The sequence below is a fragment of the Antechinus flavipes genome, chromosome 1 (assembly GCF_016432865.1).
Source record: "Antechinus flavipes isolate AdamAnt ecotype Samford, QLD, Australia chromosome 1, AdamAnt_v2, whole genome shotgun sequence".
Taxonomy (NCBI): Eukaryota; Metazoa; Chordata; class Mammalia; order Dasyuromorphia; family Dasyuridae; genus Antechinus; species Antechinus flavipes.
In genome coordinates, this window is record NC_067398.1 from 11,205,357 (window position 1) to 11,221,290 (window position 15,934).

At 38.3% G+C, this 15,934-nt stretch overlaps 1 protein-coding gene across 2 annotated transcripts in view; it reads left to right on the plus strand.

Annotated features, from left to right (window-relative positions):
- Nucleotides 1-15,086, plus strand: part of CACNA2D3 (calcium voltage-gated channel auxiliary subunit alpha2delta 3) — a 1,005,807-nt gene extending 990,721 nt beyond the window's left edge. For both annotated transcript variants that reach the window (XM_051978988.1, XM_051978997.1), the window contains 3 exons: nucleotides 9,140-9,252; nucleotides 9,627-9,709; nucleotides 14,658-15,086. In XM_051978988.1, coding sequence (XP_051834948.1) covers nucleotides 9,140-9,252; nucleotides 9,627-9,709; nucleotides 14,658-14,750 — 289 coding nt within the window. In that variant the 3' untranslated portion in view covers nucleotides 14,751-15,086. The remainder of the gene's footprint in view (nucleotides 1-9,139; nucleotides 9,253-9,626; nucleotides 9,710-14,657) is intronic.
- Nucleotides 15,087-15,934: the final 848 nt, after the last annotated feature.

Below are 15,934 nucleotides of genomic sequence, written 5' to 3' on the forward strand. Positions count from 1 at the left end.
TCGACAATTGTTTTTGAATCTCCCTTCCTCATGGGACGGTCCTCTTGTTTCTCTTGCTGGCTTTTTCCTTCTATTTCAAATGCCTCAAAAGTACCGGCCTTTTGATGACAGTACCTTGGACAGAACTCCCCATCCAGGCTGGTTTCAAGGTGTGCATCTTGTGTCCCCTGAATGAGAGCTGAACTCCCGAGGGCCCAGTCATGAGGTGCAGTTTTTACTGACTCAGACTCTGTCTCCAAGATAATCAGCAAGTCAGCAGGATATTGTGCTCTCTAGACAAAGCTTCTTCCTCAGCCCTTTATAACACTGCGTGCATCAATGACAAGCCGCCACAAAGGGGATGCCTTTATGCTTCTATTGTGGACATTAAAAAAAAATAACTGAAAATAACAAAAGATTTAGACAATGGAATGGTACTATTTAATCTTCATGCTTAAATTTGAGGACAAAAAATTTTTCCATGGGAGCAAAAGTGTGCGCGCGTGTGTGTGTGTGTGTGTGTGTGTGTCTGAGAAAGAGAGAGAGAGAGAGAGAGAAGAGAGAGAGAGAGAGAGAGAGAGAGAGAGAAGATTGGAGTACAGGGATAGAGAAAAGAAACCACACAGCATCCCTCTGGCTGAGGTGTGTCTGCTGTGTGGGGAGGTGGGGTGGGACAGGGAGGAATGTGGTGATTCTATGAGAGAGACACTTAAGGACATGAAATTCTACAGAATAAAGAGCATTGTGTGTGGCTCTCGAGAACCTTTGGTTATTCCTTATAATAATCTCAGCCCCCAGGATGGTTTTCCTTTCTGTTGTTCATTTGTTTTTGCCTTTCTTTGTATCCCAGGCACTTGGCACGGTGCCTTACTATGTGCTAGGCTTTAACGGATGTTCGCAGAATTGAAGCAAATTGCATGGAATTGTTCAGCCCCGTCTTGCCCATCGATGGTTTCTTTCCCAGCAGTAAGTGGGCCACAGAGAGGCATTGGATTTCCTCAGGCTTCTGGTGCAACCTTTTGAGAACAATAGTAAGGTAGAGTGAATATAAAAATAAATGTAAGCACTAATAGTATCAATAGTAATTAGCCTTGGAGTCAGAATTTGTGTTCAATTTTGCTAATAATTACCGGGGAGACTATGAGCAAATCTCTGAATCTCACTGGGACTCAGTTTCTACATTTGTAAGCTCAAGGGGTTGGACTTAAAATTCTTAGGTATTGGAACAGTTAAGTAGCACAATACATAGAGCACCAGCTCTGGAGGCAGGAGCACCTGAGTTCAAATCCAGCCTCAGACATTTGCCATTTACTTGCTGTGGGACCCTGAGCAAATCACTAAACCCCGATTGCCTTGCATTAAAATAATAGATTTTTTAAAAAGATCCCTAAGACCTGAGCATTTGACAATGCTAATTTCTCAACTCTCTAATTGTCCTCACCAAAAATCCCTGGAAGGTAATGGTGGAAATTTCCTCATCATCCCCTTTTACAGAGGAGGAAACGGAGTCTAAGAAAATGTAAGGGGATTGTCCAGTATATATTATATTAGAGACAGGAGTCGAGTCCTGCTCTTCTTAACTTCCAGACTGCCCATTAAAGCACCATAGTTTTAGGTGACGTTGGAACCACTGGGTCCAATCCCTGCAGTTTCACATGAGGAAAGGACATGTCTGAGAGATCCAGTGACTTGCCTGTTGTCTGTCATACAGCTAAGACATCACAGAGGCAGAATTTTGGGCTTGCTTTCTCCACGCCCAGCCTGCTATAAACTATGCCAACGCGAGACACAGAAGCAGAATTAGAACTCGTCTCCTAACTCCCAACTCCACTCTTTCTATATTCCAAAATTTGGAATACTTTATACAGAGGTGATATTTTAACCCCAGGAAATCTTTTCCCAGGGCTCCATGTTGTCTCTTTGTCCACTTGTATGACCCGCACATGTCTACAAAGTCCTTGCCGTCATTCTTTTGGTCTCCTGCCTCGACCTCTCTCCCCAAATCCTGAACTCAGAAGTTACTAACTCCTCTTAGTTATCTATCCACCTAACAGTAGTTGAGCCAGCTACAATGCTTCCAAAGCTGCAAATTGAGGCTTAATCTTGAAAAGCTTTCTCAAAGTATAATGGGCTCAGGAGAAAGGTTCCCCATCATTGTCATTCTTCAAGCAAAAGTCATCGACGTCCACCAATTGTCTGTGTCAGAGAGACCATGTTCCCTTAGATGTCCACCAATGTCTCTGGAACTTTGGGACTTTGATTCTCTGAGCGGCCGATAGTCACCTCCTCGTTGGGAGGATGAGGTCTAGTGTTTATCTAACATGAGATTAGCAAGTGAGCTGTATGTCATAAGCAGGCAATATTATGGACTGTCATGATATAAGAAAAAGAGCTCCTCCCCCTTTTTGATAAGGAGGGCCTTCATGCCTGTAGATGCCATCTTTGTATGAGAGATCATCCTCCCCTTCTTTTATTTTATCACAATGTTAATTCTGGTACTGCTTAGACAAGCAGCTATTAAAAAAAAAAAAAAGCCTAATTCCCTCTTCCTTTTTTTCAGGATATTTCATTTTTAAAACTCCTCCTATAAACACCAGCTGAGCTTTGATTATTTTGTGGCCAACTGGAGCTACTCTAGATCCAGTGAAAGGTTCAAGGGAAGAAAAAAGACATGATCCCTGCATCCAGAAGAGAACAATCAAAATGGGGACAAGAAGATATGAGTTTATGAAAAACTTAGAAAAGGGGAAAGGCAAGGAAAATAAGCATTTATATAACTTCTACTATCTATTGATAGGGGCAGCTAGGTGGTACAGTGGATAGAGGGCAGAGCAAACCCCCTTGACTAGCTTGCTGTCAGATAAATGCATTCTGAGAGGTAGTTGTTGGGAGATATAGTTGAGGAGTCTGTTTAGAATATACCCATCTTGTGGAACAATAGGGAGGGACAAGAGTAAGAATTGAATTCTGTTGAACCGGGCAGCCCACCCACATCTCAGTTATTTGTCTACAAATCTACCATGCCCCCCCCAAAAAAAAATTCACTTTAGGTTGATACTGGTGAGGGAAAGCTACCCATGGAATATCTCATTGACCCATGAATAGAGCCTCACAATCCCTCCCGGGCCCTCTTCTGTAATTCTGGGAAAAGGCAGGACTGGGTTGTTTCAGTCCTGAGAGTGGATGCTTCAGAACCACCTCCCCCACCCCGCCCCCACACAGGCACCCACTTTGGGACCTCATTTATTTTGAGCTGTTCCTGCCCATAAACCGCCGTTGTCATTCTCTGGTCAGGAATGTGCTTCCTGGCCTTTTTATGGGCCCCTCTTCTCCCACATGCAAGGCCGCCAAGCCCCAGATGCTCCGTGACGCTGATGTCAGCGTTGCTCCTTGGCCCAGCTGGTTGGAGGTGTGCTTTATAGAGTTCAACTCTGCACACTGGACCATAAAGATAGAGTGTGCACAGAAACTTCCAGCTAACATTGCCCAGATCCCTCCAACGCATCATTTTAATGCACAGACAGTAAGTTTTTAAAATATGGAAAAGTATTTAATCTTTCCGTTGGCAATACCTTTTTAGGGGACTGTTTTTTTTCCCCTTCCAAATAGAATGTAAAGAACTTCTCCTGCTCAAACAGAATCTTAATGAATTTAATCTAGTTGAACTGAATAAATATTTGTTGAGCACCTACTATATGTCAGTGACTTGAAAGATTAAAAAAAATTAGCTTTCATTCTCAAGGATTTTATATTCTACCAGGAGAAGCAACAGGTTCATGTGTTAGTAAATACAAAACATACAAAATTAATACAAAGTCACTTTAAATACAAAGCAGTGAGGGGGAGGATGGGGGTGGGGAAGCTATATTTAGGAAAATCAAGAAAAACATCTATGGAAACTATTGCTCAATGTGGCCTTCAGGGGACCTAAGCATCCAAAGAGATGGCCATGGCCGGGAGGCAAGAATATTACATGTAATAGGAACAACCAGCACAAAAGTGTGGAGACTGATTATATCATGTCCATACAAGAAGCAGTAAGTGGGGTGGTTTGGCAGGAATAGAGAATATGTATATGTGTAGGTGTGTGGAAGGATAGGGTAGAGTGGAAATAGAGAAACTTTTTATAATGCATCTACTGCTACAGCCATAATAATGTTAATAGTGTGCCTTTTAGATAGTAATATAATACTTACAAAGTCTTACATATATTATTTCATTTGATTACCAAAATAATCCTGTGAGGTAGAAACTTTATTTTCCACATTTTACAGATGAGGAAACTGAGGCTGACATGCCATGGGTCAAGAAGTAGGCTAATAGTATTTTTATGACTTTTCTTAAGTGATTTCCACAAGTACATATTTTATAGCATAGAAAGCATGCCATATTTTTCAAACTATGTTCACATTTATTAATTTTATGATTTTCACAGATATATTGACATTATGTCAGTATGTTATTATAGTGATATTCACCCACATCCATACAATATATCCACATGAGATATTTAAAGAAGAGATTGCTATCTCTATTTTAGAATTGAGGAAATAGGTACAGAAAAGTCAAGTGACTTTAATTCAATTTAGGGAGTTTTTATTAAGCATGTTATGTTTCAAGTGTTGTGTTCTATACTGGGCATATGAGAGAGGAAGGGAAGGAGGGAGGGAGGGAGATACACAGACAAAAAGACAAGACAGAGAGAAAGAGAGAGAGAGAGAGAGAGAGACAGAAACAGAGACAGAGACAGAGAGACCGAGACCTAGACCAAGACACACAGCGAGAAAGAGATGAAGAAAAAGAGGGAGAGAAAGAGGAAGAGGGAGGGAGAAAGAAAGGGAATGAGGGAGAGGGAGAGAGGGGGAGAGACACACAGAGAGAAAAAAAGACACAGAGAGGGGGATAAGGAACAAGAGACAGAATAGGGGAAGGAAGGAAGGAAGGAAAGAAGAAAGGGAAGGAGGGAAGAAGGAAGGAAGGAAGGAAGGAAGGAAGGAAGGAAGGAAGAAGCAAGAGAAAGAGGGAGGGAGGGAGAGAGGGAGAAAGAAAAGTTGTTTCCTTCAGGGAGTTTACAATGCATTGCTAGGTAGGGGATCCTATTCTCATCATCATCCTTATTGTTATTAACCATAATATTTTTCCAACCACAAAAGAAGCTATTTTATCCAGCTGTAAAATAGCCAAGGCAATGTTGATTATAAAAGGAATATTAACAGAATATTGACTTGACCCCGAACCATTTCTACCTCAATCTCAAGGCGGGGATGATGTCAGCACAATCACTGTTACTAACAGTTCCCTCCGGGGTTCAATCTTTGGCCCCCACTATCCTTCTCTCCCGAGAAGTTCGAGCTCCTTGAGAGCGAACAGATCAGGAAAAAGCCATTGAACTCCAATGTCTTCAGGAAATAACGCTGAAAGAAAATGAGCCGTGGCTGCTCTCGTTGGCCCCGGACACTAAACAAAGGATTCTGGAACATTTGTGACCTGGATGTGAGTGAAAATGACCCTAAAGCCGCCCATCCCCTTCAGCCTCCGGCTTCGAGCCCGCTAAGCGCCGAGCTCACAGGAGCCAGCCGCAGGGGCTACTCGGCCCTCGCGCTCCCGAGCGCTGTCTCCTCCGCGGCGGCGGGTCGGAGCCGAGGGGCCGCCTGGGAGCAGCCTGGGAGCAGCCTGCGGACGGAGGCTCAGGCCGTGGCCGCCTCCGGAGGGCTCCGCGCTGGCGGCTGCTCGGGGCCATGGCCGCGCCCGGTGACTGTTCGGAGAAGTCCTTTCTGACGGGAGCAGCCGAAGGCCGCTGTCCTTGGCTCTGACTCCATAACCGGCCCTTTCCTCGAGCCGCTGCACAGGGCCCGGGGTTCAGCAAGGTCGGGGCGCTGTGCCGCCGTGGCCCATGAAGGGAACCCAGGAAAAGCCGGCAGGAGCAGGGCCGCTTGGCGGCTTGGATTGTCCGTCCGCAGCCAGGTCTTAGCCTCCAGGGCCTGCAGAAAGCGGCCTTTTCCTCAGTGTCTCCCAGCTGTGGGAAGTAGACGCAATGGGCTCTCCGAGAATTTCTTATCTCACTGGATAGAGGGAAACAGGAATCAAGGAAACGGGCATTTTTAAAGAGCCTACTATGTGTTAGACCCTGTTAAGCGCTTTCCAAATATCTACTCATTAGAGGCTCACAACCATCCTGGAGGGTAAATGCTTTCGTTATTCCCATTTTACTGATGAGGAAACTAAGGCAGGCTGAGATTGTGTCAAGTCACACAACTACTAAAGTGTTAGAGGGCAGATGAAAATTCATCTTCCTGTCTCTAGGCCCAGTGCTCTGCCCCCTGTGCCACTAAGCATTCGAGGCCAGTGCCTCTCACCCATGCAGGGACAATGAATAGCTTATATCTCATTTTTGTACATTTTGATTCTATGGGCAGCCAGGTGCGGTGACCTTGAGTTCAAATCTTTTTTGCTGTGTGATCCTGGGCAAGTCACTTAATCCTGTTAGCCTCAATTTCCTCATCTGTCAAATGAACTAAAGAAGAGAGTGGCAGATCACTCCAGTATCTTTCCCAAGAAAACCCCCAGGGGAGTCTTGAGAAGTCAGACACCACTGAAAAATGACTGAACTTCTTTTGTATTTACTTATATAATCTTATAGCTCCCCCACCCCCACCAAGAATATAAGGTTCTTAAAAGGGGAGGGAGCTATCTTTTTCTTTTTTATTACCTGCAGTGCTTAGATAGACCCAAGCACATAGTAGGCACTTAATAAATGTTTGTTGTTGACAGTAACTAAATATAAAAAAAAAACAAACAAAAAAAAAAAAAAAACAAATAACTTTTTCTACCAGACCTAAGATTTTATTGCTATAGGAAATTTCCACAAAGTCCCTCTGCTCATGCAAGTCAGAGCTGCTCCCCTACAACTTAGAATTTCTGATAATTGTCCGGAGGCTCTGAGAGCTTAATGATTGACCAGAGAAGTACACTGGGCAGAATGGCAGAGGAAGTACTTCAATGCAAGTCTGCCTGACCCTGAGGTTCACTCCCTATCTATTGTGTCATTTTGCCTTTAAACCTGAAAGTTTAAAAAAATTCAAAAGAACTTCTTAAATATATGTTGGGGAAACCTGGGTAGTTTCATGTTCATGTGGAGGGGTGGGGTAGAGAAAGGATACTATGGGAGGCTGAAGCTAAAGCTAAATCAATTAACTAGGTTTTTTTTCAGCAGCTACTATCCATCAAGCACTGTGCTAAGTTCTGGGGCTACAAAGGGGGTAAAAATGTTGTTTCTGGGTTTAAGGAATTCATAATCTAATAATAACATAGGAGCAATTATATATAATGAGATATAGACAGGTTAAATTGGGGGGAATCTCAGAAGGAAATCACTAAAATTAAGGAAAATTGACAATGAGCCATTGAGAGAAGAGGAGGATGGAAGGAGATGAGATGAAGTAAAGGACCTAGACCAATAGGATGTGAAGAATTTCAAAGGAGGATATTCATATTTTGACCTTTGCCCTTACGTTGTTAGGATGTTTCATAAAGCAAAAATAACCTTAGCCTTTGAATTTACTCAAGTTGAAAATGTCGGCTTTCAGAGACAAATCCGAATGAGCTGCTTGTTGGCCAAAAAGATTATTTTTGTCCAGTAAAAATATCAGTAGGTGGAAAAGGATTGATTTTGGGTCTTCTACAATCTGACATCACTCTCTCTTCATCCTCATTTCCTATTCCTTTCTTGCACAAGCCCTGTGCTCTTGCATCCCCTTCCATATTCCACACTTTTCTGACTGTGACTTCTCTCATTCACTTTCCTCAACTTGAATGTCCTGTCTTCTTTTCCTGTGAAATCCCAACTCAACTGGAAAAGACCAACTTAAATGCCATCTCATCCAGAAAGACCTCTTTGATTTTGATTTCCTCCTGTTACCTCCCCTGACATTTTGCATACTTGGGAACAGCACATAGTAGGCACTTAAGAAATGCTTTTTGATTTAACTGTGTATATTTCTTTCCTAGACTTTAAGCCTCCTAAAATTTTAAAAGCAAAGACTAAATCATATCACATCTTTACTCCTATGCTTTCTTCTTCTCTTCAGAATAAAGGGAGATCTTTTTTGGGAGGGCATTTAAAGCTCTGCACAGCATAATTTCAACCTTCCTTCCCAGGTTTACTACACAGTATTTCCCTGCTTATATACTATATTGTGAACAGACTGGACAATCTGTTAGTTCCTCGTGTATTATATTCAATTTTTTTCTCCATCTCTTCATCTTTGCATGAGCTGGCTTCCAAGAGTGGAATATACTCCTTTATTTCCTCCTAAAAGCCTGAACTGGCTTCAAATCTCACCTCAAGTCATCTCTTATATAAGAATTTTGTGATTTTTCTCACCATCTCAATTTTAGTGCCCCACTGCAGCCAAAATTACTTTGAATTTATTGGTGTGTGTGTGTGTGTGTGTGTGTGTGTGTGTGTGTGTGTGTGTGTGTAGTATTTGCTTGTCAGTGGACCCAATATCACTTCTTATAAGACATCAGGAGAATTCCAGCTCTTTAAAAGCAACATGAACTGGAGGGTGCAGAGAGTTGTATTTGTCCTTGTATTTGTACTCCCCAATATAGTGTCCAGAACATTACAAGTACTTGTGGAATATATCTGAATTGTTGAATTTAATATATTACATCTCTATGATTTTAGCTATGATTTAGTATATAGGACATTTTTCTCTCTATCGTAAACCTGAAATCTATGCTTGTTCAATTTGAATGCTAACTCTGTTTCAGCATAAAAGCGATACAAGAGACAACGCCAGAGTCTAAGAAATGCATGTGGTTGGAGGAGTTTGAAACACAGCTTTTGAGACAATATTTGCTTCATTTTTTCCCTCAGTTTCCCAGGATTATGTTTGCAATTTGAGAGTCTGAGTGCTAGAAAATGAATTAAGTATAACTAGATTCAAATCATGCTTGTTTTCTGACACTTTTTGGCACTTCAAGTAATTCTGCAGAATAATAAGGGATAGGCTGGTTGGTATTGGTGCAGTAATTTCCCATATCAGTGAAATCTCAGGTTCTCAACATCTTGATGGAAGGAACAATGATTCCCTGATGCCTCTTATTGGTGGATGGTAGATGAAGAATTGAGATTCTCTGCCTGTTGTTTTTGCAGGTCCTTTGTCATCCAGCAGATCCCAAGCAGCAATCTGTTCATGGTGGTGGTCGATAACCAATGTGCCTGTGATTCTGTGTCACCCATCACCATGGCTCCAATTGAAATCAGGTATATCCTTTCCTGGGCAAGCCCGAGCACCTGCACAAATCACACGTTTCACACATGCTACTGCTTGTGAGCCAAGGTGGAAGGAATTATAAAGAATCAGGAAAAGAAAACATTCTCATTTTTTATCTGATGAACTGTTGGCATGAAATCCAATTATTTAAAGTAAATCAGAATTCTTCATCAAATTACATGGCTAATTCTCACAGTATTCTGGGGTTTTAAGGGGGAAAGGGACAAGATATTATTTCAGGCTTTTCTTGGGGTGGGGGAAGGGAGAAGGAGAAGTCCTTAAGGGAGATTTTATTCATGTTCTAGCCACTCAAAAAACTGTATTTAAAAATAACATACTTAAGATTGCTCCTTAACTATAGTAAACATAATGAATCCCTTAAGTGTGAACGCTTGAAATCACAGAAAATCAGAAGGCGACCAGAATCCTGTCATGGCTTTCATCCTGAAGTAAGTCATAACTTAAGTAAATGAGTGACTGTGTGAGTTATGTGTGCCTGTAGGGTGTTTGTGTGTGTACACATGTATGGTATGTACATGTGTGTGTGTATTTGAGTGTATGTGCTAAGGAGATAATAATTCAAGGCTAAATACTTTTCTTTCTAATCCTACCTCCTCTTTATTAGTCTAAGTATAGCAGAACTCCACCACAGAAGACACAATCTCTGTGGCCCCTTGACAAGAAGATGTCAAATAAACAAATAAAAGGTGTTCAAAATGAAAGGGATTTAAAATATTTGTACTGTTTTTATATCACTTTCACTGTCAATATGTTCTTTTCCCTTTCCCATTGAGAGAGTTAGCTCTTGTAACAAAGAAAAAAAAAACGGGATAAGGTAAGCAATTTAGCAAAATTAACCAATGAACTCATAGTGCCCTCCCACATAATGAAAGGAGATACAATCTCCTATGTCTAATTCAGGTCAATTTTGTTTATTATAGTTACCAAATTTTTATTTTGATTAAAAAACTTCATTTATAATATGGCAGTTATCAAAAATATTATTTTCCTGGTTCTGCTCACTTCACTTTGCATCAGATCATACAAATCCTCATGGATTTCTATGTAGTTTTCATATTTTCTTTTTTTCTTCTATCAAAATTATATTTAATTTCATTCATGTGCTATAATTTGGATACTAATTCCCCATGTTTCCAGTTTTTTGAAGTTTCAAAAAGTGCTGCTGTAAATATTTGGGTGTGTATGTAGTAGAGAAATGAATGATTTAAAGAGAATGGACATGTTTGTCACTTTCTTTGTAGAATCCCACACTGCTTCCCAGAATAGTTGTACCCATTCCCCAAATCCCTCCATTGTTGACATTTGTTGGGATGGGAGATGAAACACAGAGATTTAAAAAATTACTTCAAAAAACTGCAATGCTATGAAAAAATCTTTCATTTGGTGATTAATAGTATATATTTCTTTCAAGGACGGCTTATTTATATCACCTGACCAATTATCCTTTGGGAGATGGACTTTTGATCCCTCATATTTCTATTAGTTATCTAGTCCAGATAAAGCAGAGAAAAATCTCTTAGTCATTTTCTTATTATTATAGGTTCTCACTATGCTCTCTCTCTTCCCTTTCTCATATCATACAAAACACTGTCGTTCATTTCCACCTTAATTTAGATTTTAGTTTCCTCTAAAGGTCTTACCAAGAAAAAAGTCAGAGAAATCTAAATATGAGAATTTCTATATTCTTCATTTTCATTTTAAACAAAGCCTCTCTCCCATTGCTTCTAGCCCTCCTGATTAGCCTACCTTGTGGAAACTTGTTAATTCTCATAAAGTTTATTCCCAGATGATCTTCTCCTTCAGGAGCAGCCCCTCTCCTGTCCTTAAACATACTCACTGTATTTCAAGTCACTCCACCATCAGGTGCTCTGAGAATAAGCACTTTTCACATTAATCCCAATACAACACCCTTGGAAAGATGGCTTTGCTACCAAAGTATAGACTCCATTCCAAAATAAAGTGGGGATTATTTTTGCCTTCTGTATTTCATCATACCTTTGCTATTTATTCCTCCATTGAAGGAGTAGCTCCATCCTTAGTGGGGATGATGGAGAATAGAGTTAGGAAGAAATAAATGTGCTTTAGAACTTTTGTCTTTCTAATCAAACAATCAGTCATTAGTTGGGGTGAACTCTTTGCTACTAATCAACAATCTTGTGGAATAATCCAATCATTTTTAGACCCACCCCTTTTCTTAGACATTCATACCTGAAGATTTGGAATCATAAAAGGCTAATTGCTAGCAGTTACATAGAGATTTAAGATTTGCAAAGTTCCTTATAAATCTTCTCCTTTCCCCCACTTATGGCAACATTAGGATATGACTATCATATTACTATCATCATTCTATAGATTAGGAAAATGAGATAGACAGAAATTAAATGATTTATTCAGCTATGAAGTGTTTTAGGTCAGATTTGAATTCAGGTCTTCCTGATTCAGAGTCCAATGCTTTTCCTATGGTTTTATTTAGCATGCTCTAAATGCTAGTGGTATATGACAAATGATGGTGATATAAGGCAAGCCTTAGCATCATGGGAGTTACTTTCCTGGCTCCAACCCATCATCTAGATCAGGGCTTCTTAAACTTTTTCCACTCACAACTCCTTTTTTCTTGAGAAATTTTTTCATGATCCTGGGTATATAGGTTTTTTACTGATTTTACTGATTTTACTGATTTTTATTGATTTACTGATTTTTTTAATTTTTTAAATAATATTTATTATTTATTTATAATTATTTATTTATTTATAGTATTTATAAATATTAATAATATTTATATTTATTTACTGATAATTAATCATAATTTCATGACCCCTACAATCAATTATGAGACTCTATATAAAAATCACAAACTACAGTTTAAGTAACTAGGCTTCAAATAGTACAATTATTCATTGGGAATAGTGAATCAATAGATCTTTCATTAAAGGATGTAATGTATTTTATTTTAACTCACGATTTTATTTCAAAACCAATTTGAATATTGATATATTATACTTGCTCAACAATTATTGGCATTCAACACTGTTTGAACACGTAAATGTCACAGAACAATTTTTAGTCCCTTATTCAAAATCCTCATCAGGAGTCTTTTTACCTTGAATTCACTTTTTTCTCTCAGATCTTCATACTCAGATGGATCCAAAAAGAGAAGGACCTTTACATGAAGGACTCCATTAAACTATGATCCATTTCATATAAAATCAGTAGTAGAATTTCCCTCTACTTATACTATTCCTTGCCCTAGTCATTGGCTAAGACTTAGGTTATACATTCTTATGTGATCACTTGTGTCCTTTTTCCTACTACTAGATATTTCAAAACCATATTTAAGATCTAGGCATTCTATCTTTATCTTTCTTGCTCTAAAACATTTTTACTCTTTACTTCATAAGAGTTTATGATTGAACATAACTGCCCTAATTTTTTTTTTTTTCATTTCTTTGTTTTCTTCTATATCGCTGGAGGAAAATTGTTTGTCATTGAGATTTTCTTTGTGTCAGTAAGCTTTTCCCTAAAATAACTTATACCATCTTTGAATATTACTCTGATTTGATCCAACAATTCTGAGCTGTGGGATTTCTCATGTTATTACTATGCTTTTCATTCTTAAGTTCTACCTTTTTTCCCCACTTTGCATTATTTTATAAAGGCCATGGGATCATAGAAGGAAACAAAGAGGCTTTGTAGCCCCACTTTTTCACTATACAAATGAGGAAAATGAGACCCAAGAGGGTAAGTGACTCACCCAACTTGTCATAGATCGCAAGGCCAAGGCAATATTTGCAGTAGAACTTTTTTCTCTGAATCCATTGTTCTTCACATTGTGCCATCCTGCCCTTCCGTCTTTGCAGAATTTTTTGCATTCCTCATAATTGCTAGTTCATGTTATTTTTTGGATCATTCTTCTATTGTTGGACATTTAGGTTATTTAAAGCTTTCCCAATTAAATATGATAATAATATGAAAATCTTTGGGTAGTTCACTTTTTTAAAAAAGCATTTTTAGACTATATTCCTAGAAATAAAATTTCTGAGGTCACCACATGGTTATTTTTATGTAATAAAATTATAATACATAGTCCCAGATAATTCTACTAAGAAAAAGGTTTACAATTCTTCCAATAATGGATGAGCATCCTTCTTTATCCCCAACACTGTTAGATTTAATTTTATTTTTTCAATTATTTTTTGTCAGTTTGATGGTTTTGTGATGGGAACCCCAAGTGATTTTATTTTTATCTATTTCATTATTACTTGCATGGGGAATTTTTGAGTTATGAATAATTTGTTCCATTTTCACACAATTATCTGCTGACTTCTTTTGCCCATCTATCCACTGTGATTTGGGAACTACCACTACAATTTAAAAAAAACAGAGTTCCTTATATATTTTCATTAATATTTTAGCCATCATGGTGGTCAAAAATATATTCTATAATTTTATTTACATTTCTTTTATCATCTAATATTCTGTTTAAGTATGTCCAAACACAACTATTTTTTCTCCTAATATGCATTGTATTTTTAAAAAATTTCTTGAAAGTTCTCCCATTCACAATTCCATTTTTAATCTATTTATAGGTCAAAGAAATTTTAAGAATGTTGTCCTGTTGTAAATCTTTGTAGTATAAGTGCAAGATATAGGTCTAAATTACATTTTCCTTGTTTGCTATTTCTAACACCAATTGATTAGGATTTTTATATTTCCTATTCCTATTTTTCTATGTGTATCCCAAAGTAAAAAAAAAAAAAAGCAAGGTTAATAATTTAAAATAGATAAAACAATAGAAGACTTACCCCTTCTAACCCCTTTCTTTAAAAGATAGCTGATTTATAAAGCATAAGCAGAATTGTTTTGTTTTTGCCAAAGACCCTGCTCTTCTTTAACAGTTTACATCAATCGCGCATGAACACTGATTTAAAATATCTGATACATTTATGTAAATTCAGAATTTTTCTTCTATACTCTAGTGAGATATCAACAAATATATTTCCTTGTGTTATTAAATTTTAAATGTTCTACTTATCAAAGTGGTGGCCTAAGGGTTCTTAAAAGCTATACCTTGGGATGGAAATTCTGGAGCATTTTACCCAGTTGGAAGTTTTGAAGTAGGTCTGCTATCTAAGAGAAAGTCTTCCTAAGTCTAGAAAGGCCCATTCTTAGGAGCCTGACCACTGGGGAACCTTTTTGTTGGCCATGGCGACATCTAAAAGAAAGGAAAATATTGTAGGATGAAGAGCCTCTGTGGAGACCATTATTGTGTTAATTTTGCTAACGCAGTCCAGAAAAATAATGTGTTTTGGAAATCATTGAGGTGTTTTCGAAGACTCTCAAGTTAACCAAATGCCATCCTTGTACCCTTTCCTTTAGGAAAATGCAAGAGAATGTGGGGGAGCCCTGGGCCTCTGTGCCACGCCTGTTCTCCTTCTGATCCCGCTGCTTCTGATGCTTTTCTCAAGGTGACACTGACTGGTTTGTTCACTTGGCATGCTAATTACATGGATAAACTGTGAACTGAAATATGGTGCAACATAGACGACATGAAATATAGTCCAACCATCAGCATTTCATGATTTTAACTGTGCGTGATATAAACTCTTAACGATATGTCAAGAAAAAAAAAAAAAAGGTTATCTTTTTACTTTGCTGGTCATGCAAATGTGCAGTTGCCATATGATAATCTCACTTCATCAGAAACAGGACATTAATTGATAGACAGGTGGTGGTCCTTCTCTGCTTTGTTCCATTGACACCAATTTACACCTGTGTACTTTTTAAATAAAGTATATTAAAATCATAGTCAACTTGTCTGAATTGAGTATTGTAACTTTTTCATATAGTATCCATTTAAGAAACTCAAATTACTCATTGGGAGATAGTCTTTTCTTATGGTAAGAATGATCCACACGAGCCATTTATTGCCTTACAATGTCAAGGGAGCACAAGGAAGTGTCCACAATTTGAGTGGACCCATTAGCAAAAGAGTGAAAGGCATGGATGAGTTGGGGTCTACATGACTGAAAGGAGCACTGTCTTTGACATTGTCACAGATGAATATTTGAGTTAATGAATTATATTTATCATATGTTGCAAAATATACAAAATACTACACAGACATTACCTCCCTAAAGCCTCAAAACAACTCTTGACATATCTCACTTATCATTAAGCATATCGTAAAGATGGGGAAACTGAGGGTCAAAAGATTTTGAAACTAATAACTAGATTTGAACCCACATCTTCCATTCAACTAAAGAGGGAAACAAAAGTTAGTAAAGTCAGTCATGAAATAATTATTCCATAAAATCAATATTCAATTGTTAAAGGTTATATCTGCAGTTTTTTTATCTTCCTGACTAAAAAAAAAAAATCTATTTGAGAAAGATTGACTGATGTTAGTTATAGGAATATACTCTAAGATGAACCAAAGTGCTGGAATATTGGCCACAATTGTTAATGGAATTTTGTGCATTTAAAAACACAGTAGTGTTAAATTTTGAAAAGTATTTTATGTCTATTAATTCATGAGAGCTTCACAGCAACTCTATGAGCCTTAAGTTCTGGGACTATTATTTGGTTCATGATTGTATCGGTGAGAAAACTGAGACTAAAAGGTATCACTTGACTTGTTTAGAGTCATCCAGCTA